The following is a 25,036-nucleotide window of genomic DNA, read 5'->3' as shown; positions in this document are numbered from 1 at the left end:
CCTCTTCAATCAGTCCCATCACCAAATTCTACTAAACATTTTTGCTCATTCAACAAACATTTAGTAAGCTGTCCACCAGGTACTGTGGCAGGTACTAGGGGTTAAAAGGCCAAATATTTTTTATTTTTATTTAAAAAAATTTTAACATGATTCCATGATTCATGTTTTCTCCCTCCCCTAATCCATCTCCCTTCCCAGAGTTGACAAGAGATTGCACTGGGTTTTTTATATACATATAACTCAACCCATTTCCATATTATTCATTTTTGTAAAAGAGCAATTTTTGAAACCAAAATCTCAAATTACATACCCATATAAACAAGTGATTAATCACATATTTTCTTCTGGATTTCTACTCCCATAATTCTTTCTCTAGATGTGGATAACATTTTTTCTCATAAGTCCCTCAGTATTGTTCTGGATCATGGCATTGCTTTTAGTAGCAAAGTCTATCACATTTGATTGTCCCACAATGTTACAGTTTCTGTGTATAATGTTTTCTTGGTTCTGCTTATTTCACTGTGCATCAGTTCATGTAAGTCTTAAAGGCCAAATATTAAACAAATCCAGTCCTTTAGGTGCTTAAAGGTATGTCAGAATTTTTCCTTTCCCATATTTAAAGTCCCTGCTCCAGCCTAGGACTCGGTCCATTAGCCACCTCATTGGTTTTTTCTGCATTTGATCTTTGCTAGTCTATCCTAGCTATGTGTCAGTGTGATGCTGGACAGTTCTCGATTATAATGGAAGGTCATTAGAGCTAGCTAGGACCTTAGAGATAATGATATTATGGGATCATAGGTTTAGAGCTCTGAGGAAGCTCAGAAACCATCTAGTCTGACCCTGTGGAATGTGGAAAAAATGACCCAATCATTCTGACTGGATTCCCTGCAAATTTATCTTATATAAACTCAGTTGAGTACTTACTACTGCAAAACATTTATTAAGAGCCTAATATGTGCTAGGCACTATGCTGGGCACCAGAGATTCAAAAAGAGACAAATGATAGTCCCTGCCCTCAAAGAACTTTATAATCTAAGTGAGGAGAGAACATGCAGACAAATATATACCTACCTTATCAACTCACTCTTCATTCTCCACAGTGACCCTTCTAAAGCTTTTCATCCTTCCGAAACCTCTCATGGTTTTCCTTTCCCCCACTCTCTCAACTGAGAACCTTGCCTCATATTTTACAGAAAAAACTGAGGCCATTCATGATGAACTCCTTTCCCTTTCTTCCTCATCTCCTATCACTCACATGATGGCTTTTTTTTTAAACCCTCACCTTCCATCTTGGAATCAATACCATGTATTGGCTCCAAGGTGGAAGAGTGGTAAGGGTAGGCAATGGGGGTCAAGTGACTTGCCCAGGGTCACACAGCTGGGAAGTGTCTGAGGCCAGATTTGAACGCAGGACCTCCCATCTCTAGGCCTGGCTCTCCATCCACTGAGCTACCCAGCTGCCCCCCACATGATGGCTTTTAAAAAAAAGTTTTAATTGTTGGCCTTTTTTTTTTCATCATCATGGATATTCTCACTGTCCTTCCCCTTTTCAGAGAACATCTTATCTAATAAACAATATTTTTTCAAGAAAAAAAGAAGAGGGGAAAAAATTGAGGCAGACTCAGTCTCCCCTTATGTCTCTAGTTCTTTATGGTAGGATTAAGGCAAAATCAGATCATCCTCTGGGAGGTGTAAAGGTCAAGGCAAAATTAAAAAAAACAAACAACTCCATTTATTCTATAGTATCTGGCACATTTTCAGAGTTACCAGAACCAAGAGGCCTGATAATACTTAGCAGGGTTATCTGGGAGAGAAAACATTAGATACATTGAATGTGAACCTATTAGGACAATTCCAGATAACTAGACATCTTTCAAAAGCAGTAAACAGTAAAGGAATCAAGAAATTTAGTGGAACAGAGCCAGGAAAGCATTGCTTTTGTAGAGAGGTCACATTTATAACTGGAAACAGTTTACCAGGAGAGCAGACGTTTAATGAGGTTATCTCATTAATTACATCATCAACAGGCAGGTCTGAGTTAAATTGCAAAGTTTGGAACAAAAGAGCAACCTTGGCCAAATGACTTAAGGAAAAGGTATAAACAAATAAAAAGTCAAATAAATAAATCTATTGATATCTTTTGTCTTCATGTACAGTTTGTTTCCAGATATATCCTTCTCCCATCTCCTATCCTGTAACTCCTGTAACTAAGAATGAAAAAGAAAAAGGAAAAAAAAGTTGCTCAGAAAAACTAGACAATATTAACTGAATCTGATAGAATACACCATGTTTCATATTTATAGGCTGGGCTTTTCCATCTACTAACTCAATAGCCTAAAAACTTTTGGGTTTTTCCATGAGTTAAACTCTCTTTCATGGAGTTGTCTTCCCCAACTAGAACAGGAACTCCTTGAATCTGTCTTGCTTTTTATATTTATTTCCCAAGCACTTAGCACAGTGTATAAATTCTTAATAAATATTTTTTCTTCCCTCCTTCCCTCTCTCCCTTTCTTTCTTCTTTTTTCCCTTCCTTCCCTCTTTCCTTCCATCATCCTTCCTTCTTCCCTATCTTTGTGCCTCTGTCCCTTCTTTCCTTCCTCCCTTTCTCCGTTTATTTATAGTCTCCCATATTTGCAAAAGAAGAATGTTTTCTCATCCCTTCTTTGAAGTCAATTTGTTTATTATAGTTATACCTGTGTTCAGATTTTTTTGTTCCTTTGTCCTTTTCATTCATGCTGTTTTGTATATTTTCTTGGGTTTTCTTATTTCATTTTTCATTGGTTCATATTTGTCTCCCCATGCTTCTATATTCGTCATATTTATATTTACTGACATCATGGCAAAATCTCATTACATTCATTTATCACCATTTGTTTAGCTGTTCTCCAATTGAAGGGCACCTACTTGTTTCTAGTTCTTTGTTATTAACAAAACTGATTAGCTTACATCTCAGTAGCATGATATAATTACAAAGCACTTCATATACGTTATCTCGTTTAATTGAGACCACAGATCTGGCTTTGTTCAAGAAAATTAAATCTCTGAGAATGTCTCAGAATCAGCCATTCCACTTTGTAGCTCCAAATCATAGATGAGGGATTCCTAGTCTAGAGGTTACTGATTTGAGAATTTTTCATGTTACTGGAAAGGGCCTCTATAGTCAATGGATTATGTCTCTTGTGGTGCAGAAAAGTTTGGATGAAGAGCAGCAGAGCTATGCCAGGATAAGAGTTATTACTGGGGCACCTAGGTAGCACAATAGATAGAGCACCAGGTGTGGAGTCAGGAGGATGTAGGTTCCAATCTGGCTTCACATATTTCCTAGCTGTGTGACTCTGGGTAAGTCCCTTAAACCTGTTTGCCTAGCCCTTGCCCTTCTATCTTAGAGTTAATACTAAGACAGAAGGTAAGAGTTAAAAAACCCAACAACTTTATTACTAGCCATAAGGAGAAGAGGAATACAGATATGTAGAGGAACCAGTCTTGGGTTCCCATTGTCTTTCCTGGCTCCATTCTGAGGGCATATACATTGAGCTAGCTTCCAGATATGGAACTGTGGAAAGGCTTTCAAGCTCTGATTCAATGCTCAGAACCCTTTAGGGATCAAACTTATATACAGTTTTAGTAAAAGAGCTGACTGGCACCAATAGATGAGTTCCCTGTTAGCCATCAGCAAGTTGAATTGGGACCAGGAAAATGAGAGTATTTTCTAAATTACCCTTAATAAAGACTGAAAAATAAGAGGCAGGGAGGTAGGGTTCTGAATTCTAACTGTGCCAATGCACTAAGGGGCTGGTAGAAAGGGGAGGATAATGCCCAAGCTCTGCCCTTATTAACTTTGTCATGCATCCTAGGGGTGTGGCACCATGCCAGTCAAATTGTTTTTTATTGGCTCACACTAGTCAGTGAATATTAGTGCTACAACTATCATGTAAGTTCATCAAAGCTTTTGGAAGTTAAAATGTATCCCTCTGCTCAAATTTGGAAACAACCATCAAAGAAGGTATCTGTGAAATTTGAGGAGTAATCGCTTTATTTCTTGGAGCTGGAAAGAGGTAGAGGACATGTCTGAGAAGTATTAATGGAGGAGGCGGGTACCTGAATTAGAAACTCTGAAGAATGGAAGGGAGAGGTTCATTCCAGACACAGAGACAGACTTGAACAAAAAACACTTGACTAGAGAAAAGATGGTGACTCAGTTTGATTGGAACATAGAATATATAGAATAAGGTAAGCCTTGTAGATAGTTTGCAGTGCAGAGTGAATTCTAAATGCCAATTGGGAGTTTTTAATATACCACATAGTGGGCAACTATTGGGTACTAAAAGAAATCCATCAAGAGGCAAGATGTTTGAGTAGATTAAATTGAAATGGATATGTATGAATAAAACATGTTGTCAATGTTAGAAGGAAAGCAGAAAATTTGGGGAAAATTTCATAGGTAATCTTTTGGAGAGAGGTCTTGTATCTAAAGTACATAGACAGCTTTGTCAGATTTTTGGGAATAGGAGCCATCTCCCTATTGATAAGTGGGCAAATGATATGAACAGACAGTTTTCAGATGAAGAAATCAAAGCCATATGCAGGTATATGAAAAAATGTTCTAAATCATTACTGCTTAGAGAAATGCAAACCAAAACTGATCTTATCATCTCAAAGCCATCAGATAAGCTAAAAGGACAAAAGGGCAAATTGACAGATTTGGAGGGGATGTGGAAAAATGGTACAGTAATACACTCTTAGCTGAACTGTGAACTGATCCAAGCATTTTGGAGAATAATTTGGAATTACACTAGAAAGAACTGTAAAGCTCTGTATATCCTTAGACCTAGAAATGTCTCTGTTGGATCTGTTTTCCAAGGAGATCTGGGGAAAAGGAAAAGAACCTGTATGTTTCAAAATATTTATAACAGCTCTCTTTTGGGGGCAAAGAACTGGAAATCAAGGGGATGTCCATCATTTGGAGAATGACTAACCAAAATGTGGTATGTGATTGTGATGGAATACTGCTGTGTCATGAGAAATGGTGGGCAGATTAATTTTTTAAAAACTTGGAAAGAGCTAAATGAGATAATGAAGAGTGAAATGAGAAGAACCCAGAGAACATTATATATATCAACAGACATAATATTTGAAGGATAATTTGTGATTGTTCACTTCCAGAGAATGAACTGAAAGGTGGAAACATGAACGAAATAATCTATATACTTTGCCAGATGATACCTTCTAAGCTGTGGAAAGGGAAGGGAGCTGCTGAATAATAAAAAAAATGGATAAAGAGAAAAGATGCTAAGAGCTGAAGGATTTCTGAATAAAGGAGTGATGTGACAATAGCCTTGTATAAGAAATTCTGCTTTTCTAAAACAAAGGAAAGGTATCTGGGCTCCTTAGTTTCAGCTTGAAACTATACTACTTAGAACCCCAAATCTGACCCTTTCTTGGTATACAACCAAGCACAAAGACTTAGAGTTTTCTGTTTTTCTTACTTCATCTCTAATTATGCTTTCCTAATTTGGCTTCTCAATATGCTCTGTGCTGTCTCCCTGCCATAACATTGGACCATCTAAGTGTGCAGCGTTGATCTCCACATTTCTGGAGCTCATTGTCTTCTCAGTACCAACCCTCCACTGTCACTTAGTTAGATTCAATGGCTCCCTATCACATCCAAGATCAAATACAAATTCTCTTTATGGCATTCAAAGTCCTTCATAACCTAGACATTTCTTACCTTTAATATTCTTACACCTTACTTTCTATCATGATCTCTTCAGTCCAGTGACATTGGCCTCCTGGATGCCCTGTGAGCAAGATACTCGATCTCCTGGCCTGGGGTATTTCTTTTGAAGAGGACAATCTTCCTTAATACTGTTTTCATCATATCATTTCCCTGATCTAATATCCTAGTGACTGAGAGGCAGTATTGGGGGTACAATGAGAAGAATGCTAGAAGCAAAGTGAATGGACCATCTTGATCTAGTGTTAGGGGACAAGTGGTTCAAATCCTGTCTCGGAAACTTGCTCTCTGTGCCCTTGGACAAGTTGTTAAATTTCTATGAATCTTAGGTATAGTGGGGGGTTTTAATAGATGACCTCTAAGATCCCTTCAGGCTCAAAGTCCATCATTTGAGCCTCCATTTTTGTCCCTACCTGTGTCATAAGTCTGTGAGGAACAATTACACTACATGTGTAAAACACTTAGTAGTTCTCAGAACACAACTCCATCTATCATTTCTTTGCCCCTACCCAAGCTTCTCTCCATTCCTATGATGCTTTCTCCCCTCACTGCCTATTTCTTGGAATCTCTAATTCCACTTAAGGCTCCTAGTGTGTCCTTTGTAGGGAAATATAAGTAAGGTAATGGGGTCACCAGGGATATTATAAATTAACTAAGGGGTTTGTGGGAACACACTCTGGGATTTAATAGAGACTAAAACTGAACATTGAAGACTTGTACAGCTAAGCGACTCCCAACTGAAAAAATAACAGCCAACTGTCACTCTGGCCAGAGGCCTTAAATTCAACAGACAAGGTAACAGGATGAAACTGGGTTTAATTAGGAACAACAAAAGGAGGGATAGGAATGTCTACTCTAAAACCTTAACACCTAATAACAAAACCCACAGGGACAGGGAAGGACTTATTACTAAACTAATCTAAGTGATCTAAACTACAGGGCCCAAGGAGCTATAATGGAGTCTCTGGGTTTCTGCCTCAAACCTGGACCCTGCCAGGCTTGAGTACAGCTAGGACTTTGTGGCTTTGGGATTCTCACTGCAATCCACTGATGATCTCTGGATGCCAGGGGCTAGGTTGTCTCAGGTACCAAGTAGAGAAGGTTTTGCTTGAAGCACTGTCCTCCAGCTCTCAAACTTCTCCTCCTCCCTTGGCTCTGTAGATTTGTCCTTTTCTTAGATGCCACACCACACAGGATCCCGGGGGAAAACAGGAAACAGGGTGTCCTTTGCTCTGAGGTCTCCCAGGCTGGCAACAGTTTTTACCCACCACTAATGGAGTCCTCATTCAGGGCACAGACACACTTCCTCCTCCTTCATTCCAACCTGGAATTCCCAGCTCCAGCTCCTTCCTGCTATGTACTTCCTAATCAATACCTAATTAATACCTAATCTAATCTTCCTCACAACACCTTACACCTGAAATTATTTGATATATACTTGTGTGTATACATATATGCATACATATGCATATATAATTTATTTATCTGTATACATTTTGTGGTTCTTCTTCCCCCAGCAGAATCTAAGTTTCCTTAAGGCATGATTAAAAAAACAAACCACTTTTTGTCTTTGTATCCCTTAGATGCCAGGTTCTTAACATTTTTCTGTGCCTCTATCTTGGTCTTGTTAGGCTACGTTGATAATGAGTTTGCTTCTTTATGCAAGAAGTCTACAAGGTTAAAGAAGCTAATAATAATAATATAAAGCATCTATATCATGCTTGGCTAATAATAATAATATAAAGCATTTATATCATGCTTTAAAGTTTGTGATGAACTTTTCATGCTATTGAATTTGATCTTTACAACAATCTTGTGAGGTAGGTATTAATATCATCCTCATTTTACAGATGAGGAGGCAGAGGCAAAGAGAATTGAAATGACTCGTGCAGTTATATACAGCTAATATTTGTCTGAGGCAGGATTAGAACTTGTATCTTCTAGATTCCAAATCTGGAATCCATTATGCCACCTAGCTGCTAGCCAGAGACAATTGACAGTGCCTCTGATATAGAAAGGACAATAGGCTACTCACGTATTAGAGTATCTTTTTTTAAAATGGAATGTTAACACTGTTAGACTTGCTTTCCTTTAGGAAAGATAGTAATACTGTCTCTGATCATAACCTATGCCTACATAGCATTTTTAATTATCCCCAATGGCATTGGGATGGATAGAATATGCACTTACTATATTCTAATTTATATTATAGCTTTGTGTGGATGTCAACTAGCATTTATTAAGCACCTACTAAGTGCTAAATACACTGCTCAGTGCTGTCTTATCATACTTCTTTTTTAACTAGCCTGGCAGATCCTTTGAGTATGGAGCCCTAGTCTCTTTTCTCAGTGTCTCAGCGTGCAGCTGGGCATTCAGGGTAGAATTGTTGAATGGAAGTAGTAATTAAAATAAATCATCCTTTAAGATTTTATTGTAGTCTACTTAGAGTGACAAAACTTGGGGGAAAATACAGTTCAGTAGAGACATATCTTGCATAGGATTAAGTTTTAAAATCAACATAGGATTGGTATTATATTTGTGTTTTCTTTGGTATAGGGAACTACCAGATGCGGCAGCTTTCTCTGTCAAGGCAGGTGGGCAATTTAGGCTCCTTAGAGAATTGCTTAAAACGGAGATATCAAATGATATCAACAGCTTTATGGGCCAAGACTTTTGAGAGCAGCCTGAATTAGATTAAAATGAAATTGGGAAATTTTTAACAAAATAAACAAAATGGAACTTAAATTAATCTGGGGTTTTCTAAGTCAACATACAACCCACAGGGATCTTTATGTACATTTAGTGGCCCCCCTATTTGAGTTTGACACCATTGGCCTAGAGAAAGAAGTTAGTAACTTGCCTCAGGTCACATAGCCAGTAGATACTAACTGGTACAATTTAGTCTTGCTGGTTTAAAGGCTGCCTCTCTATCTTCTGTGCCACAATGCTTCATATCATGAAAGGTAAAAATCTTGTATAGTCAAAAATCATCATCTCTCTGAAGCAAGTCTTCTAAGTAAACAGCTCCTGACCCATTGGAACAATGTAGGTAAGGACAGTGGGATGCATAAACTTTGGCATAAAGATTAATTCTAAGGGCTTGGTGCATTGGGCTTGTGTGTAAATGTTTCTTGGACTCAAGCTGCTGGTCCCTAGTACTCTCCTCCTTCCTCCTTTCAAAGGAGGGGTGGTAGAGGCTGCAGATGAGTCTGTGGTGGAAGAGCAAAAGAACTTGGGAGATGGAGACAGAGAGCATAGCCATATTTTCCATCTCATAATTTCTTGGGTCATGTGTCCATAGAATGAAGGGACAGCATAAATGGGGAAATATTAAAGTGTTATTTTTTTGTTGAGTGAAATCTCTCTTGCTCTTTCCTTTTTAATCCCTTCCCCCATCCATATAGAAAGTAAATGGCAGTCTTCTGCAACTCCACCTTATATAAATTGTTCTTTGTTGACATAGGCCCATTCAAAACTCCCTCCTATTAATGCATTCATTTCCCTTTTAATAATCTGATAGTCAAAGTTAAGTTAAATGTTTAAATTCTGGAAGGGAGGTGAGGGCACTTATGCCTAGTTCTTTGATTTTTCTCCTTGTTTAGTTCCAGATTTTTTTTTTTACCAGTTCTTATATTTGCAGCTCTTTAATGGAATTTTTTTTTAGTTTTTTCCCTTTATTTTGTTTTAATAACACATTTATACATAAGTTTTCCAAAGTCATATGATTCATGTTATCTCCCTCTCTTGTTCTCTTCCCTCTCCCAGAGTTGACAAGAAATAATGGAACTTCTAAATGCATGATCTTTTAATAATAATGTAGCTACCTCCCACCCCCTGCCCCTTACTCCTCATGTAGCACTTTGTTTTATGTTTCTCTAATGCAATTGCCATGTATTAAGGTATAGTGTAGTTGTCAGAGTTGTTTCTTATTTGCTTGGGAGAACATAATATCTATGAGGTCAGGAATTGTGTCTTATCCAAATTTTGTATTTCTTTTAGAACCCAGAACAGCATACTTCTCATAATAAATGTTTAACAAGTACATATCAAACTAAATTCAAAGAATGAACACTGATAGAGTTTTTTTTTTCTGGGTAGTATTTTGCTTTACTTTGATTAGCCAGAACCATTGTAGATTGTGGGCCATAATCTGTACATAGAATGTCAGGTTTAGAGCTGGAAGGAAACTTAGAGACCATCTAGTCCACCCCTTCAATTTACAATGATGAGACAGAGGATAACCAGTACTTCTTGGAAGTAGAAATTAAAGTCCTTCTGATTCTAGATCCAGTATTGCTCACTATGCATGATGCCTCTCCTCTCTTTTCCTCTCCTCTCCTCTCCTCTCCTTTCCTCTCCTCTCCTCCCTCTCCCCCCACCCTCCTTCTCCCCCCCTCCTTCTCCCCCACCTCACCTTCTGTAGAATCAATACTAAGTCTTTATTTCAAGGCCGAAGAGCTATAAGGGCTAGGCAATGGGAGTTAAGTGACTTGCCCAGGGTCACACAGCTAGGAAGTATCTGAGGCCAGAATTGAATCTAGGACCTCTAGGCTCTAGGCTTGGTTCTCTATCCACTGAGTCACCTTCTCCCCCACCTTTTTTATTTTTTCCCAATTACATGTAAAAACAAATTTTAATATTTATTTTCTGAAATTTTGAGTTCTAGATTCTCTCCTCCCCCACCTCATTTGAGAAGGTAGGCAGTTTAATATAGGCTATACATATACCATCATGCAAAACATATTTCCACAATATGCCATATTATAAAAGAGAGACAAGAAAAAAATAAAATCAATAATATACTTCAATCTGCATTCAGAGTCCATCAGTTTTCTCTCTAGAGGTAGATAGCATTTTCCATCATGAGTCCTTTGGAATTACTTTCAGCCATCAGACCTATTGGAGTACCAATTTTCTCTCTTATGGTCCCATTCATAATGTCTGTAATTTTCCTGACAAATGTCCCCTTCCCAGGCCACTGCTCCCATTTGTATTGTTTCCCCTATTAGATAGAGTGTAAGCTCTTTGAGGGCAGGGACTATTTGTATTTGTATCCTCTGTTTAACACACTGGTTGGCACCTAGTAAGTGCTTAGTAAATGATTTTCGTTCATTCATTGGAAGGGATTCAAGTGGGCATTTCTTTATGTTGGATTCCACTTCATTGTGAAGTATCATAGCTAAGTTCCAATTTACTCTAGTTGTTTTCAGGACTGCATTTTGGCATCCAGCTGCTGTATTGAAATGAGTGATTTAAGAGTCACAGCTGTTTATAAAGAACACACAGACTGGGTGTTTCTAAACTCCTGAGGTTTTAAAGATACTAGGATTATGACTGCTCAGTGTGCCTCAGTACCTCATTCAATTTTTATACTTAGAAGTTCATTTAGTGATTTGCCAGGGATCGGCTCCAATTGTTTTTTTTTCTAAATGAAGAGTTTTGTCATAAAGGAGGCATCATTTATTTGCCTGGAGGAAAGTAAAAAGTGAAAACTAACTATGTAAAATAGATCCAACATTTGTGTATTACTCTTGATGTCCTGGTTGAATTCTTTCTTTATTAAAACAAGACACCGTTGTGGTATTGAGAAAATAGACTTCTGTCTAGTATCTCATTTATATGTAAAACAGAAGAAATTTCTATCACTTGGTTTATCATCTCAAAAACTTCAAATATTCACCTAGAAAAAGAGAATGCTTTCAACTTAGGGAACTCAAGCAGGGTTGAAGATTGTTTCTGTTTTTTTGGATGTTTCATGACTTTGATGACAGCAAAGATATTGGCAAGATCACTGTTTATTAGCTATTGAAGAACCAGAGGAAAGTACAAAATAGCTCTGATGTTTTGGAATTTTTTTCTTAAATTGATTAAACAGAGCAAGTGGAAATTATTGAGTAAAAAAAAAACAATGTACATGGAAAGAACACATTTTAATATCCCTTAAGGTAGGGCTGAAATAAGATTAAAAATAGTTGTTTTTTATATTTTTTATTTTAAAAAATTTATCTATATCAATCATATATGGAGAAATATATAACTTATACCTACTTAGGTACATATACACATAAACATATATACACAGAGACAGAGAATTGAGAAACAATGCAAGAAAGGATGAAAGGGAAACAGAAGGGGATGGGAGGGGGGTGAGAGAGAGAGAGAGTAAGAGAGAAGAGAAGCAAAGGGGAAGGGAGAGCAAGAGGGAGAGAAAGTGAGAGAGGAGAGAAGGGAAACAGAGGAGGGAGGGAGAGAAAGAGAAAGAGAGGGAAGAGAAAGAGAGAGGAGGCAGAGGGGGAGAGAGGGAGAAACAGAGAGACAGGAGAGAGGGAGAGGGAAGAAGAGATACCAGGAGATGAGGAGAGACAGGGGAAAGAGGAGAAGAGAAAGGAAAAGTGAGAGAGAGACATACATGTACTTACTCACTATCTCAGTCTAGGAAAGATGGGTAATGCAGATACCTAAACAGCTTTGAGTTTAGTTTAAGATTTTTGAACTCAGTTAACCCTAACTAGCAGCAGGGAATACAGGTGTGTACTACTACACCTGGCTAGTGTTAATATTTTGTTAGGAAATAAAAATAAGGAAGAATTTTTGGCTTGTTGGAACAGAGAAGTTATTAACTTAATTCTATTAAAGTCCATGTAAACATGCATTCCTGTAATTTCTAGAGAATACATTTTAGGGGTAGAAGACAGGCAGTTAATTGAATGTCAGTAGAATGCATTGCTTGGAATGTGAGCAGAACTCTCTTGAGACATCCCCACAGTATATCTATTTTTCAGCCTGTAGACCACACTTTTGACTCTATTATGATATAAATTGCTTACTCTCAGTCAAGTATTTAATATTTTTACTCTATTAAACTTTGCCCTGACATGAATGGTCCTCATCCCCTAGGAATTTATAATCTAAGGAACAGTATTCCCTATAAAGTGCTGTATGCTGAGAAAACTATTTTTGATTAATTAAAATTTTAATTGTCTTATTTGTAGAAAAGTGGATTTGTGTATAAATTGCCAAAATGAATCATTTTTATGTTGAGTCTCTGATTCCATCTTGTTTTTCCTGATTCTTTCAGCTCCTTATGAAGCTAGACAAGTTGCCCTTCAACAGGAGGGTCCCACAGCGGGAAGCCATGGATCCAAGCCCACACGACTGCAGGCTTCCCTTATTCGGGTAATTATTGTTGTGTAGTGTGATCGTCACCATTTTAATTTATTTGTGCAGCATTTTCCTCACAACAACCCTTGGAGGTAGTTAGTAGGTTATTCCTGTTTTATAGATAAGGAAAGAGGGTAACTTTGCTCAAAGTCCCATGGCTCAGAGGTAAATGGGTCAGTGCTCTGTCCTGTAAATATAAGGATGTCCCCATTACAGCATGTTCTGTAAAACCGAGGAAGGAAGAAAACAGTGAACCTCTAGGATGCAGAAAAGTGACTTTTTTTTTGGCTGAATCTTGGCAAATGATTCCAGATGAGACATGAAACCAAAATCCCTGATTCTCCTTGAACTTCAATCTACCATGTAATTGAATCGGGGCATTTCCACGCTATAAAGGGGTGAAACAACTCTCACTAAAATGTGAGAGGAAGAAGCCCCTCCCCCACCCCCACACCACGTACAACCCAGAGGCCAACGCACAAGAGTGAAAGCAGGATTGGGGCACCCAGTAAGTCACTGGCAGCTCCAGGGCTTGTTCCTGAGAGCAGCAAGAATTAGGACCCCAAGTGGCTAAAGAACGCACACAGACTTCCCTGAGCGCTGGTGCGGGTGAAGGCAGTGCCCTAGGTGCGGACAAAGATCTCGAGTGCAGGCTAGGACCTCGAGTGGGGACCCTGTGCAGATGGGAACGCAGCTGTGGAAGTAGCCCCTGAGACTGCTGAAGGAGCCTTGGGCAGAGGGGCAGACCAGGGACAACCAGGAGGCTCGACCATGTGAACAAGGAGATCTGAGCCCTTGGGAGCCCAGACAGCACAGACAGATCCTGAGTGTGAGGACAAAGCTGAGAAGGGGCGGGGCTAACAATGGCAAGCTGAGAACCCCAGAAGAGAAAGATTATCAAGAAAAACTCTGGAACACTCGACAACTTTTACACAGAGAAAATCCAGACAACAGAGGAGGACAAACAAGTAATCATTTCCAAACCTTCCCAAAACAATGAAAACTGGTCACAAGCTATTGAAGAGTTCAAAAATGAGATGTTGAGGAAGATGGAAGAGATCTGGCAAGAAAACAACAGTTTAAAAGGCAGAATTTTGCAATTGGAAGCAAATTGAACACCAAAAATGACCAGATTGAAAAGGAAAACCAGTCCCTAAAGGCTAGAATTGAACAATTAGAAGCCAATGATCTCTCAAGACAACAAGAACAAATAAAACAAAGTCAAAGGACTGATAAAATAGAAGGAAACATGAAATATCTCAATGAGAAAGTGACAGACCAAGAAAACCAGTCTAGAAGAGACAATTTGAGAATCATTGGTCTTCCAGGAAAAGCAGAAATTAATAGAAACTTGGACTCCATACTTAAAGAAATTATTCAGCAAAGTTGCCCTGAATTTCTACAACAAGAGGGCAGTATAGACATTGAAAGGATCCATAGATCACCCTCTACACTGGACCCAGAAAAGTCAACACCCAGGAATATAATAGCCAAATTCAGGAGCTTTCAAGTAAAAGAAAAAATCTTACAAGAAGCCAGAAAGAGACAATTCAAATATCAAGGAGCACCAATCAGGATCACACAGGATCTGGCAGCCTCCACATTAAAAGACCACAAGGCTTGGAATACGATATATATTTTTTTAAACCCTTGTACTTCGGTGTATTGTCTCATAGGTGTAAGGTTGGTAAGGGTGGGCAATGGGGGTCAAGTGACTTGCCCAGGGTCACACAGCTGGGAAGTGGCTGAGGCCGGGTTTGAACCTAGGACCTCCTGTCTCTAGGCCTGACTCTCACTCCACTGAGCTACCCAGCTGCCCCGGAATACGATATTCAGAAAGGCAAGAGAGCTGGGCCTTCAGCCACGGATCAACTACCCATTGAAACTGACTATATACTTCCAGGGGGAAGTATGGGCATTCAACAAAATTGAAGATTTCCAATTATTTGCACAAAAGAGACCAGGACTAAATGGAAAGTTTGATATCCAACCACAAAAATCAAGAGAAACATGAAAAGGTAAATAAGAAACAGAGGGGAAAGAAAGAAAACTCATAATTTTTTAAATTTGACTCTTTAAGGGCTTAAATAAGATCTAATTATCTGTATTCCTATATGGAGAAATGCTATGTATAATTCTCTGTAGTGAACTCTATTCACTATTATAATATTCACTATTATAGCAATCAGAAGAATAATTCATAGGGAGAGGACAGAATACTAAATGGTCTAAGATGACATGGGGGGTGGCAAGATGGGGGGGAATAGTAGGGGACACCAAGAGAAATTTGAGTGAATAAGAAAAATAGGATATTCTATTACACACAAAGAGGGCATGGGAAGGGGAGGGGATAAATACTATTATAAGAAGGAGAGGAAGAGAGCATTAAGAGGTAATAATCAAACCTTACTCTCAGTGTAATCAATCCAGAGAGGGAAGAGTAGCTTTATTATCCATTGGGATAAAAACTCTATCTAACCCTATTGAGAAAGTCAGAAGGGATAAATCAAAGGGAGCAGGGGAGTGGGGAAGTCAAAAAAGGGAGGGGAGAGGAAAGGGGAGGGAATTCATTAGGCCTTTAAAAATAAAAAGAGGGGAATAACAAGGGAGGGGGTAGAAAGGGAAGTTCAAGGGAGGGGATAAGGGATACTGGCTCAAAGCAAACCACTGGTTTAAAAGAAAATAGTGGAAGAAGGAGGAGTAGGACTAGGGGAAGATACAAAAATGACAGTGAATGCACAACTGATAATTGTAACTCTGAATGTGAATGGGATGAACTCGCTCATAAAACGGTAGCAAATAGCAGAGTGGATCAGAAACCAAAATCCTACAAGAAACACCTATGAGGCGAGTAGACATACACAAGTTTAAGGTTAAGGGCTTGAGCAAAATCTTTTGGGCGTCAAATGAGAAAAAGAAGGCAGGAGTGGCTATTATGATTTCTGACAAAGCCAAAGTAAAAATAGATATGATTAAAAAAAGACAGGGAAGGTCATTACCTCCTGATTAAAGGCAGTATAAACAATGAGGAAATAACACTGCTCAATATATATGCATCAAGTGGTATAGCATCCAAATTCATAAAGGAGAAACTGGCAGAGCTCAAGAAGGGAATAGATAGTAAAACCATAATAGTGGGAGATCTAAATATTCCTCTTTCAGATCTAGATAAATCAAACCAAAAAATAAATAAGAAAGAGGTAAGAGAGGTGAATGAAGTCCTAGAAAATTAGATTTAATTGATATGTGGAGAAAAATAAATAGGGACAAAAATGAATACACCTTCTTTTCAGCTGCACATGGTACATTCACAAAGATTGACCATGTAATAGGGCACAGAATCATTGCAAACAAATGCAAAAGAGCAGATATAATAAATGTAACCTTCTCAGATCATAATGCAATAAAAATAATAATTAGTAAGGGCACCTGGAGAGGCAAATCAAAAACCAATTGGAAATTAAATAATATGATTCTCCAAAACCAATTAGTCAAAGAAGAAATCATAGAAACAGTCAACAATTTCATTGAAGAGAATGACAATGATGAGACATCCTACCAAACTCTGTGGGATGCAGCCAAGGCAGTTCTCAGGGGGGAAATTTATATCCTTGAGTGCATATATTAAAAAATTAAGGAGGGCAGAGATTAACGAATTGGGCATGCAACTCAAAAAATTAGAAAGTGAGCAAATTAAAAACCCCCAGATGAAAACTAAATTAGAAATATTAAAAATTAACGGAGAAATTAATAAAATCAAAAGTAAAAGAACTATTGAATTAATAAATAAGACTAGAAGCTGGTATTTTGAAAAAACAGATAAAATAAACAAAGTACTGGTCAATCTAATAAGAAAAAGAAAGAAGAAAACCAAATTGACAGTATTAAAGATGAAAGGGAGACCTCACCTCTAATGAAGGGGAAATTAAGGCAATCATTAAAAACTCTTTCGCCCAATTATATGGCAACAAATATAACAATTTAGGAGATATTCATGAATATTTACAAAAATATAAATTGCCTAGATTAACAGCAGAAGAAATAGAATACCTAAATAATCTCATATCAGAAAAAGAAATTGAACAAGCCATCAAAGAACTCCCTAAGAAAAAATCGCCAGGGTCTGATGGATTCACAAGTGAATTCTATCAGACATTCAAAGAACAACTAATCCCAATACTACACAAATTATTTGATACAATAAGCAAAGAAGGAGTACTACCAAATTCCTTTTATGACACAAATATGGTACTGATTCTAAAACCAGGTAGATCAAAAACAGAGAAAGAAAACTATAGACCAATCTCCTTAATGAACATAGATGCAAAAATCTTAAATAGAATACTAGCAAAGAGACTCCAGCAAGTGATCAAGAGGATCATCCACCATGATCAGGTGGGATTTATACCAGGAATGCAAGGATGGTTCAACATTAGGAAAACCATCCACATTATTGACTATATCAACAATCTAACAAACAAAAATCACATGATTATCTCAATAGATGCTGAAAAAGCCTTTGAAAAAATACAGCATCCATTCCTATTGAAAACACTGGAAAGTATAGGAATAGAAGGACTTTTCCTAAAAACAATAAATAGTATATACCTAAAACCATCAACAAGCATCATATGCAATGGGGATAAATTAGAAGCATTTCCTATAAGATCAGGAGTGAAATCAGAAGAGAAGTTATCATCTCTATTATTTAACATTGTACTAGAAACACTAGCAGTAGCAATTAGAGAAGAAAAAGAAATTGAAGGTATCAAAATAGGGAATGAGGAGACTAAGCTATCACTCTTTGCAGATGATATGATAGTCTACTTAAAAAATCCTAGAGAATCAACTAAGAAGCTTGTAGAAATAATCAACAACTTTAGCAAAGTTGCAGGATACAAAATAAATGCACATGAATCATCAGCATTTCTATATATTTCCAACACATCACAGCAGCAAGACGTAGAAAGAAAAACACCATTTAAAATCACCCTAGACAATATAAAATACTTGGGAATCTATCTACCAAAACAAACACAGGAATCATACAAAAACAACTACAAAACACTTTCCAAACAATTAGAACTAGATCTAAACAATTGGAAAAACATTGATTGCTCATGGGTAGGACGAGCTAACATAATAAAAATGACCATCCTACCCAAATTAATATACCTATTTAGTGCCATACCTCTCAAACTACCAAAAAACTTCTTTAATGAATTAGGAAAAACTATAACAAATTTCATTTGGAATAACAAAAGATCAAGAATATCAAGGGAAATAATGAAAAAAAATGTGAAGGAAGGGGGCCTAGCAGTACCAGCTATTAAACTATACCATAAAGCAGCAGTCATTAAAACAATATGGTACTGGCTAAGAGATAGAAGGGAGGATCAGTGGAATAGACTTGGGGTTAATGACATCAGCAAGGCAGTGTATGATAAACCCAAAGAGCCCAACTTTTGGGACATGAATCCACTATTTGACAAAAACTGCTGGCAAATTTGGAAAACAATATGGGAGAGATTAGGTTTAGATCAACATCTTACACCCTACACCAAGATCAATTCAGAATGGGTGAATGACTTGAATATAAAGAGGGAAACTATAAATAAGTTAAGTGAACACAAGAACAGTATACCTGTCAGATCTGTGGAAAAGGAAAGATTTTAAAACCAAGCAAGAGTTAGAGAAAATTACAAAATGTAAATTAAATGGTTTTGATTATATTAAGCTAAAAACTTTTGTACAAACAAAAACAATGTAGTCAAAATCAGAAGGGAAACAACAAATTGGGGGAAAAATCTTTATAACAAAAAACTCTGACAGAGGTCTAATCACTCAAATATACAAGGAGTTAAATCAATTGTATAAAAAAATCAAGCCATTCCCCAATTGATAAATGGGCAAGAGACATGAATAGGCAATTTTCAGGTAAAGAAATCAAAAGTATCAATAAGCACATGAGAAAGTGTTCCAAATCTCTAATAATTAGAGAAATGCAAATCAAAACAACTCTGAGGTATCACCTCACACCTAGCAGAGTGGCTAAAATGAAAGAAGGGGAGAGCAATGATTGCTAGAGGGGATGTGGCAAAATTGGGACATTAATGCATTGCTGGTGGAGTTGTGAACTGATCCAACCATTCTGGCTGGCAATTTGGAATCATGCTCAAAGGGCTATAAAAGAATGCCTGCCCTTTAATCCAGCCATACCATTGTTGGGTTTGTACCGCAAAGAGATCATAGATAAACAGACTTGTATGAAAATATTTATAGCTGCGCTTTTTGTGGTGATAAAGAATTGGAAAATGAGGGTATGTCCTTCAATTGGGGAATGGCTGAACAAACTGTGGTATATGCTGGTGATGGAATACTATTGTGCTAAAAGGAATAATAAACTGGAGGAGTTCCATGTGAACTGGAAAGTCCTCCAGGAACTGATGCAGAGCGAAAGGAGCAGAGCCAGAAGAACATTGTACACAGAGACTGATATACTATGGTAAAATTCGAATGCAATGGACTTTTGTACCAGCAGAAAGCAATGACAGAGGACAGCTCTGAGGGATTTGTGGTAAAGAACGCTACCCACATTCAGAGGAAGGACTACAGGAGAGGAAACATATAAGAAAAACAAATGCTTGAACACATGGGCTGAGGAGGACATGATTGGGGATGTAGACTCGAAAGTACCACATCAATGCAACTACCAACAATTTGGAAATAGGTCTTGATCAAGGACACATGATAAAACCAGTGGAAATGTTTGTCGGCCATGGGTGGGGGGAGTGCGGGAGGTGAAGGGGAAAGTAGGAGCATGAATCATGTAACCATGTTAAAAATGAATATTAATAAATTATTAAAAAATTAAAAAAATCAACTATAGATATTTTAGTAGATATTCCAACTGTATGAGAGGTTTGCTGGATAAAAATTAAGAGTAATATGAAATAGAAGAGAATTTGTCCAGCTGTCAGCTATTTAATGATGCTGAAGATTCTGAAACAAATTAGAGAAACTAATGAAATGCACTCAGATTTACTGTATCAGGAAGCATATGTGGGAAATGAAGACATTAATGAAGCCTATGTTTTTTGTTGGGATGCTCCTTCCTACTCCAAATTTACTATATTCATTCTACAAATTCAATAAATATTTACATATAATCTAAAAAAAATTAAAAAAAGTCTTCAGTCTCCCTTCATCTGTTATGGAAGCCCATTATATTGTCCTCCTTCACTATTTATTAATTACCCTATTTGCCCAGGTCCTGAGTTCAAATCCAGCTTCAGACACTAGTTTTGGAACCTTATTTTGCCTCAGTCCCTCATCTATAAAATAAGCTGGAGAAAGAAATGCAAACCACTCTGGTATCTTTGCAAGAAAACCCATAATTGAGTCATGAAGAGTTGGAAATGTCTGAAATGCCTGAAGAACAACAAAAATTTCTTCAGTGCTTCACCAAGTACTACACAGAACAGGTCATGTCACAGGATGTTACCTTCTGCTTCTGCACAGGTCTATGAGAGTGATCAAAGAATGGCAGGGGAGTAGAATAATTCCCATCCTGCATTTCATCATTATTGATGTCTTTCTCATTGAGAGGATTTTGGCAAAAACTGCAAATTGTTAAACCTAATGCCCTCTTTTTTGGGGCAATTCTGTTCTCAGGGTGAAGAAACCTGAAGTTTAATAATTAATCAGGCTGAACTGGTGAATTGTTGGTAATTAAATCCTTTGTTGCCCTGGGAAAAATGGAAGAGCTTCTTTCTTATCTTGTTGGTTTTGATGAGGAATGCTGGATTTACTGATCTGTTTATGAATGGAAACATAATCTCATAAGCAGACTATACCAAACATGTGATGTTACCATCTAAGAGGTTATTTCCTACACTAATGCCAGGGTAGTGTTGACAGATGGTTGCTATCATTGAAAAAACCTTTTTTGAGGGAATCTTCCCCCCTCTCCCTACTTTCTCTCTTCTCTTTTTTCTTCTCATTTGCTTTTCCCTATTTAATTACCTTTTTACTTTTATTTTTCTTCATATTTTACTCCTTTTAAACAATATCCCCTGCTAGTGCCTCAGGCCTCTGGGTGGAACTGTGGAGCATTGCTCAGTTCTAGCTAAAACTATTCATGCCTAGAGAAATAGTTGATGACCTTATTGCCTTCTTGAGCAAAAGGAGATTAAGATTAGATTGTCTTAAAGGGAAAAGATGAAATTTTGGGAAGGAGTTTTTGTTAGGCTGGAGGAACAAAATCAGTAGGGATTTGAGATTGTAGCTGACAAAAGGAGATGAGATTCTCAGAATAGGTGTTAGGGATGAGTGCTCTGAAAGACAGTTGGTGCTGGGAGACTGACAGTGAAGCAATTTACTGTAGAGGAAACTTAGAAGACAAGACAACACATGGATTGAGTAGAGAAGAGATAACCAGAAAAAGGTTGACAGATACATTTCAAGGGGAAGGAATTATTTATCGTAGTATCTCATTTAGACTGTGACTTTATTTTTCTTTTAAAAATTTTTATTAAAATTTTATCATTATTTTAGACCTTTAAAATATTTTATTTTTTCCAATTACATGTCAAAACAATTTTTAACATGTCAGTCATTTAAAAAAATTTCGAGTTTCAAATTCTCTTCCTCTCTCCCTCATTGAGATGGCAGGAAGTTTTATATAGGCTATATACATGCAGTCATGCAAAACATATTTCCGTATTAGTCATGTTGTAAAAGAAAACACTGACCATAAAAAACACCCATGAAAAATGAAGTAAAAAATAATAATATGCTTCATTTTGCAGATTCAGACTCCAAATTAGTTCTTTCTCTGGAAGTGGATAGCCTTTTAATAAAACAAATAAATCTTATCTTCCATTTTAAAATCAATATTGTACATTGATGTTCCAAGGAAGAAGAGCAGTAAAGGCAAGGCAATAGGGGGTTTTTAGTGATTTGGCTCAGATCACACAGCTAGGAAGTGCCTGAGACTAGATTTGAACCCAAACCTCCTGCCTTTAGACCCCTCTTTCTATTCTGAGCTGTCCACTGAGCCACCAAGCTGTCCCATTCCATTTCTATTTTAATTAAATGACACCATGGAACCAAATGATCTCTCTGGTTCCTACTAGCTATAGACTTATATCTATGGTTCTAGGTTCCAATCCACTGTACTGCTTACCTGCCCTGTCCAGGAGGATAGTATTTTCATCACGAGTCCTTTAGAAGTGTCTTGTATCATTGTGCTGCTGAGAAAGCTAAGTTATTCACAGCTGATCATTGTACAATATTGCTGTTGCTGTCTACAACTTCATTTTTCTGTCGTTTTTATTGTTTTTTTCCCCTTTTTTTGTTAAGGAACTTTTTGGTACGCCCCTAGAGTAAGCCACTGTTAAGGCTTGTTGGTTGTCCTAAAGTATTGTGAGGAATCTTTTCTCTGTGTTGTGGGACACTGGGAAATTAAGGCTATTTTTCCAGAATGAGGTGAGCTTTAGGGGTTTAGAGATATAGTGAAGTGCTATTCTCAAATGCAAATTTACTGTTCTTCAATTGGTTCCTAGTTTGTATCATGGTGATTATAGATTTAGAACTCAGACTTTCTGGTCATCTTGTCCAATTGCTTAATTTTTGTCAATAAAGAAATTTAAGCCCAGAGAAGTGGTATCTTGCTCAAGGTCATAAAGCTATCAAAAGGCAGGAATTACTCAAAAGTTCTGATTCCAAATCCATTTCTCCTGTTTTTTCTATTGCTATCTTAAGACCCTTTCTTTTGAATTAGGATTGAATTGCAGAAAGAAATTTGAGAAAATGGTGCTTGATCTCTGGGGTCGATTTTAGAAGGAAAGAAACAAGTAAGGGGAGAAGAGAAGGGAATGAGGATATCCTCCCCACTCTTAAAAAAAATCATTTTATTTAATTATTTAAACCTCCCCCCACCCCCATGGTTCCTTCCCATTTTTAATAGCCAAAGGGGTTGGTGTTATTTTAAAGGGGTACGTTTTCCTTCACATACATGTTTATTTAAAAACAACATATTATATTTTGTATTCTAAAGATATAAAGCTCATTTAGGGTTTAAGATCGAAAGCTTTCAAACACAACTCTGTCCTTTGTAGAAATGATGTCTCATTTGTTACCATGTGTCTTCTGGAAAGTGAAACACTGTAGGTTAAGTAGAATGTTATTTGAATGTTTCTAGGAATAATACAATTAATTCTCTTGAACATTCTAATTCAAGTTGATAATAATAAGATCGAATCGCCTGCCAGGACTGGGATGTGTGAGGGAAGAGGAGGGAGGGAGGGAGGGAGATAAGGTCAATCATATAACTTAGGAAATCTTGGGTGGAAATTTGTTATTACATATAATTGGCAAAAAAATAAAAAATAACTGAAGTATACCAAAAAGAGGAAAAAAAAAAGATTATAATGCAGGTGAACTGATATCTTCTGAAACCAGGTAGGAAAAAATAAACCAAAAATTATTTCAGAAGATCAGCTCTTCTTTAGCAAAGCAAGACATCTAGTTATTCTGTGTTTAGATCATATTAGCAGCCAGGTTGAATGACTTATGGGTGAAATATAGCTAATAAAATTCCAATTGTAAGAGATGGAAAACATTTGCACAATTGTTTTAGAAATATAATTTCTTTTCCTCTTAATGAAATAGAAAGGAGTGTGTGTGTGTGTGTGTGTGTGTGTGTGTGTGTGTGTGTGTGTTTGTGTATAATCCAGGAAGAACTGGTTTGATAGATTTTACAGGTATCTGCATTATTTCCTGAATCTTGACATCTTGTTTTACTATCCCCTTCCTTGTTTCACTGGAAAGCAAAGCTCAAATTTTAATCCATTTATTTAAAGGTCAAAGGTTAGTATGTTGTTCAGACCCCGCCCTTCTATCCTGCCTTTCCTTGGGTCTACAGTAAAATTAGCTCCTATTCTGATGTCTCTAAAGGGGTTTCATTCTTGTGGACATCAAACTTCTTCATCTTTCTCCTGCCCTTCCCATATTTTCTTTTATTATTTCTACATCCTTATTTTTGAGAGGGAAGGGATATTATTTAAATTGGGAGGCCAGCCTTCTTTTCTTCTCTTACCTTAAAAAAACAAACAAAAAAAAAACTCTTTTCTCTTCTACCTATTCCTTTTTTGGGTGTTTGCTGATGAATGCTGGTTAAAATATTCTTTTGAGCACATACCTCCCTGTAAAATTAAAAAAAAAAAAAGGTCACTTTTGAGAAATCTTTGCCTTAAGGAGCTTATGTCTGAAAGCCCCAAACATTTGCATTTTGTTTTCATAACGCAACCAGTTTTTGTCTTCCCAGGGTAAATTCCTTGAGGCAAGAATTCTCCAAGAATTTCAAAAAATCAAGTAGAGCAGGGATTCATAAATGAGGTTCACAGATTCCCTTAGCTGATAGATTTTTGGGAGTTCATGAATTTTGTTTTTTAATTTTGATAACTGTATTTCAATAAAATTAATTCCTTGGTAAGTCTGTACATTTTATTTTATTTTATTAAAAAAACCCGAATCAATACTGTGTTCTAAGGCAGAAGAGTGGCAAGGGCTAGGCAATGGGGGTTAAGTGACTTGTTCAGGGTCACACAGCTACGAAATATCTGAAGCCAAATTTAAAACCAGGATCTGTGGTCCTGACTCTTAATCCACTGAGCCACCTAACTGCCCCCTATACATTTTATTTTATGCATTTAAAAACATTATTCTGTGCAAGTGTAAATAGTCTTCACCATAGTAATTGAAGGTGTCCATAGCATAAAAGCCCTTCCCAGAGACAATCAAGTCTTTTTAGTCTCTTACCTTATCACTTCCTTCTATAGCTATATCTTTGGCCCTTCTCTTCTATAATCAATCTAGTGGTATTCATTTGAGAGAAGGACCTTCAGGCTCCATCCCCCTATAATTCTAATTAGAATCTTGGAAATGATTTATATTGTAAGCTTCTGCCTATTTTATATTATATTTGTATTTCTTATAGTAGCATTCCTCCTATCTTATATTGTTCAGCCTTTATTTTCTTGTTCCTTCCTTCTCTCTTTCTCCTCATTCTTCCTTCCTTCCTTCCTTCCTTCCTTCCTTCCTTCCTTCCTTCCTTCCTTTCTTCCTTCCTTCCTTCCT

General features: G+C 37.2%; 1 protein-coding gene across 1 annotated transcript in view; it reads left to right on the top strand.

The window, feature by feature from the left end:
- The window catches only part of REPS2 (RALBP1 associated Eps domain containing 2), a 251,336-nt gene that overhangs the window by 114,965 nt on the left and 111,335 nt on the right, over window positions 1-25,036 (top strand). Inside the window, exon 6 of the mRNA XM_044670340.1 lies at window positions 12,813-12,910. Within this exon, the coding sequence (XP_044526275.1) occupies window positions 12,813-12,910 (98 nt within the window). The remainder of the gene's footprint in view (window positions 1-12,812; window positions 12,911-25,036) is intronic.

Source organism: Gracilinanus agilis, chromosome 3 (genome assembly GCF_016433145.1).
Source record: "Gracilinanus agilis isolate LMUSP501 chromosome 3, AgileGrace, whole genome shotgun sequence".
Taxonomy (NCBI): domain Eukaryota; kingdom Metazoa; phylum Chordata; class Mammalia; order Didelphimorphia; family Didelphidae; genus Gracilinanus; species Gracilinanus agilis.
Note: the sequence above shows the minus strand (reverse complement) of the source record. Positions and strands in the feature narration are given on the sequence as shown.